This window comes from Meles meles, chromosome 3, assembly GCF_922984935.1.
Source record: "Meles meles chromosome 3, mMelMel3.1 paternal haplotype, whole genome shotgun sequence".
NCBI classification, from domain to species: Eukaryota; Metazoa; Chordata; class Mammalia; order Carnivora; family Mustelidae; genus Meles; species Meles meles.
Window position 1 is genome coordinate 32,617,302 of NC_060068.1, and position 4,891 is coordinate 32,622,192.

The 4,891-nt window shown below is 44.9% G+C and overlaps 1 protein-coding gene across 1 annotated transcript; it reads left to right on the plus strand.

Moving 5' to 3' along the window:
• Positions 1-891: 891 nt before the first annotated feature.
• On the plus strand, positions 892-3,771 carry LOC123938697 (immunity-related GTPase family M protein 1-like). The gene has a single exon (XM_046000304.1). The coding sequence runs from the start codon at positions 2,350-2,352 to the stop codon at positions 3,541-3,543; it is 1,194 nt and encodes a 397-aa protein (XP_045856260.1). The 5' UTR covers positions 892-2,349; the 3' UTR covers positions 3,544-3,771.
• Positions 3,772-4,891: the final 1,120 nt, after the last annotated feature.

Here is a 4,891-nt window from a genome sequence, read left to right on the forward strand (position 1 = left end):
CCACATTGAGCGGGAGGTGTCATACTCTGTCCTCGCCCCTACTTGCCTTTCAGTGGACTCTGGAGTAGCTTCCACATTTCCACATTTCAGACGACAGATTTAGGAAGAAAAGTTAATTAATTTGTCAACCAAGGAGTGAAGGATATGCAATGATGCATTGTGCTTCATTCCTCTAACAGAAATATGTCCCATACTTGCTGGGCACTAAGGCCAGCAGAGAGAGAGTCTAGGGAATTATTTACTATAAGTGCCAAGGCCTGTATATGTGTTTTTATGATACTTTCTGGGGCCTTTTCACCTTTTGAAAAGACAGGATTTTTTTTTTTTTTCAGTTGATCTAGCACATGGGAAGTCAAGGTGAGATGGGTACAGGTGGAGGTTGTGATGGGATTTAGATAAACCTGGAAAAGGAGTCAAGGGTTGTAGCCTAGGTCCTATGTTCTAACTGGCCTGGGCCCCACAGGACATCCAGCCTTCCCCATCCAATACCAGAGGCAAACTTAAAGGCAACCAGAATACATAGCGTGCTCAGGGGCAGAAGAAACCCCTTCACACAACCAAGTCAGTGAGCCTGGAACTCACCCAGGAGACTGTCTGCCTAGAGCCAGGGTGTAAAAAAGAACATGGGCTATTGTTGGGAAAGGTCAAGAGAGGTCTTAAAGAAGGTTTTGAGTACAAAGGCAAGGGAGGTATTCTCATTCCAAAAGTATTCTTCATTTTCCAAAAATTTCCCTCAGCCTGAGCCAGCCCAGAGCTCCATCTTTCTGGCTTGTAGCCAGGTTTGCCCTTTTAGGCTCTGAGGTTCCCTGCACTGGTACTGAGGCAAACTTTGTCAAGAGCAACAATACCAGCAGAGTGCATTAGTGTGAGACTTGGAGTAAGAAGTTTAGGCAAGCAGTGTTGGTGTGGTGCTGTTTACTCAAGGTTGTTATTGTTGAGGGGTGGGGGAGGGAATGGCATCAGCCCCTTCTTTGTCCACAGGGAGGAGTCTCTTTGCTTGCTGCTTGCAGGGAAACACTGCCAGAAGAGCTAATAATCTCCCTTCCCTGTGTCTCAGGAGTTTTTCAGATTGCTGTTTTCATGCTCTTTGTCTCTGGGTTGTTTGCCTTCTCTCCAAGAACAGCACTGTGCGCTCTGGACTCTAGCCCAGCCAAGGTTGCTGATCTTTAAAACTCCAAACTTTAGGCACATTTTGCGGCTGGGAGCCTGTGCTGGTCCTCTGGGGGAGGGTTTTGTCTTACTGGGACGGATGCAGGCAGGTTTGACTGAGATGGGCAGTCATACCAGAGTGCAGGGGCTTGGGACTTGGAGCAAGGTGACTAGGCAGCCAGGGTCAGGGGGAATCCCCCCAAGCAGGTGGCTCTGTGCCTGTCCTGAGGGGTGAGGGAGGGAAATGGGGTCCATTTACACTTTTGTCCCCTGAGAGGCATCTCTGTGAACTCCACCTCTCACAGATGCACTCCAAGAAGAGTGACCGATCTCTCTCCCCTGTGTGCTATTCTCCATGACCAGGGCTCCCTCCTCTCTCTAGCACCCATGATCCATTTCCCCTCCAAACCACATCTCCATGCTTCCTGTCTTCCTCAATGTGGTCTCTTCTTTCCCTCTAGTTGTGGACTCTCTTCTGGCAGTTTCAGGTCAATTTCTTGGGTGTTCAGAATGATTTGACAGTTATCCAGCTGTGTTTGAGGGAGGGGACCAACTTAGGGTCCTTCTATGATACCACCATCTTAGCTCCTCCTCCTATAGTACTTACCTAACTGATAGCTGAAATCTTGTACTTTTTTGACCATTTCCTCCAATTCACCCTCCTCTCATCATCTGTCTCTGCCTCTCCACAAGCCTGATCTGATTTTCAATGAATTATTTCATTTTAGATTTAGATCCACACATCAGTTAGATCATACAGTATTTGGCTCACTCTGCCCTATTTATTTTACTAAGCATAATGCTTTCAAGGTACATTCATGTTGTCACAAATGATAGGTTTTCCTCGTTTTCTATGGTTGAATAATACGTTCAAAGTTTTGACAAACTATTGAACAGTTTTTCAGAGGCTTGCTATTTCTTTTCTTTTTTTTTTTTTAAGATTTTATTTTTAATCTCCACACCCAACATGGGGCTCAAACTTACAACCTAAGATTAAGAGTCCCACTCTCTACTAACTGAGCCAGCCAGTTGCCCCAAGGCTTGCTGTTTCTAATCTAAATACCTTTGCAGTGAGTTGGGAGTGGATCTGATACCCTGTTTGATATAACAAATCTGATGATCCTCAGCCACCCTGTGCACTTGGCCCTCCTAACTCTCCTGCTTTTCTTATTTTGACAGGTCACTCTACTGATCAGAGACATGACACAGCCCAATCAGTACCTTCACACGCCATTGTCTACATCCTTCACCCCTGCTCTGCAGTACAATACAGGATGGACAGTCTTACCTAAGGCAACTGCCACAAACACTGAAAAGGCACTGGTAGAAGCGAAGTTGCTGGGGGTGGTCTCTGTGGCTAGGGAAATCCTGGAGATAGCATCCAGTGCCCCAGTGAGAATTGCTGTCACTGGGGACTCTGGCAATGGCATGTCTTCCTTCATCAATGCACTGAGGGGAATTGGGCATGAACAGGAAGACTCAGCTCCCACTGGGGTGGTGGGGACCACTCAGATTCCCACTTGCTACTTTTTCTCCCACTTTCCCAATGTGGAGTTGTGGGACCTACCTGGAATAGGAGCAGGTACCCAAACCCTGGGGAACTATCTAGCGGAGATGCAGTTTAGTCTGTATGATCTCTTCATCATCATTGCATCGGAACAGTTCAGCATGAATCTCGTGAAGCTTGCCAAAGCCATCCAGGGACAGGGAAAGAAGTCCTACATTGTCTGGACCAAGCTGGACAGGGACATCAGCACACGTACCCTCTCAGAGGAACGACTCCTGCAGAATATCCGAGAGAATATTTGGGAAACTCTCCAAAAGGAGGGAGTGCACAAACCCATCATATTCCTGGTCTCCAGCTTTGACCCTTTATTGAATGACTTCCCAGAGCTTAGGGATACCTTGCACAGGGACATCTCTGATATCAGGTACCATTGTCCTCTAGAGAAACTGTCTGACACCTGTGAGAAGGTCATTAATGACAAAGTGACCTCTTTGCAGGGGCAAATCGCTTCAAATTCTTTCCAGGACGTCCTTGGCATCCAGAATGCAGATGATCTGGCAGAGTGTCTGATGGCCTACCACTTGTTTTTTGGTGTGGATGATGAGTCTCTCCAGCAGATGGCCCAGAGTATGGGGAAACCTGTGGAGGAGTACAAGGCTATTATGAAGTCTCAGGATCTGCACACTGTCCTCACTGGGGACAGGATATTATCTTTCATGAATTGTAATACAGCCTCTTACTTATATTCAATTCTGAGACACATCCCATTCTTCGGTGATACTGCTCTCAACTACCTGAGAGTGTGGAAACACAGACACTTCCTTGAAATAGTTGCCAAGGACACCAGGACCATCATGAAGAAAATCCTCACAGACTCCATCATCTGAAGAGCCGTGGTTTCTTCTGGAGGGAAGTCAGGACATCTGGGGTCCTCTTTTCACACTGTACCCTTCCTGAATTCTCAATCAAGCTCAGTATTTCCACTTTCATCGGTTCTAAGTTCTTCAAGACAAATGAGCTGATTTTCTCATTTTGAATCCCTGTTGGGAAACTCTAAAATTTGTTCTGCTTCTTATCACTTATTAAATGAGCCTGGATCCAAAGGTGAATGAAAAGATTTGCTCTGTGACATACAGTCTCATTCTGACATCCTCTTTTCACTTAACATTAGCATCCATTCTCCAGACCCTCTTGGTTTCTCATGTTCCTTCACTTCTCACCTCTGGACTTAGAGAGGCATACAGATGCAGAGGGAAGAACATCCTTTGGGATGTTCCCCTTGGGGAAATATGATGCAGAATGTATGTTTAGCTATTCTTTGAAAGTTTCCAAGACCATTCTGGTATTCTGCAAAGCTCTGCCCTTATACCTCCCCTCACTGATTGCACAAAAACATTTATATAGGAAAAAAAAAGAATACAGGAAAGGGAGACAAGAGCCATTGTTACTGGGAATAAAAAACTGTTGAATATATAAGGAAATCTGACTACTGTAAGTAGTAACACTGACTGCCACCCCTCCAAGAGTTCATGCTCTTCACATGCACAGCTCATGGTGGCCTGTCATAGGAAATAGTACCTGTTAGATTATGCTTCCTTTAGAGAAGTGTTTGTTTACTTAAAGTTACCTTCTATGTTGTGTTCTTTGCCAAAGTTATCTCCTATGTGGGTCAAAGGAATCTTAATCTGATTGTCAACACTGAGGAAAGTAAACCACTGCCTATGACCTCACTGTCTATACAGTTAACCCAACATATATAGACTCTATGGAAATTCTCCTGATTGGAAACCATTTTAGACCCTGGTTCTAGATTTTTCCCTTTACCGTGTGTGTGTGTGTGTATGTGTGTGTGTGTGTGTGTGTGTGTGTGTGTGTGTGTGTGTGTGTGTATAACAAAAATTGTTTTTTATAAGAGCTTTTTTTCAATGATGTTTGAAACCTCACTCTCCACACCAAAAGTAACATAACCTGGGTCTCACCACTGTGGGAATCATTCATTCCTCACAAGAGCAACCATCCTTCCTAGCAACATTCTCCATCAACCCCATGACCTTACTCTATTTATCTGGGAAGATCACACCCAGTATGGAACCCAATCTAAATTTGTTGAACATATCTGAATTGGACCAATGTGTAAAATTTTGGCCACCAAATCTTTGTAACTGAAGGTATAAGATAATTAAACAAATCTGGGGGCAAAGTAAGAAGGGGATGAGGAAGTGGCACAGTATGGTT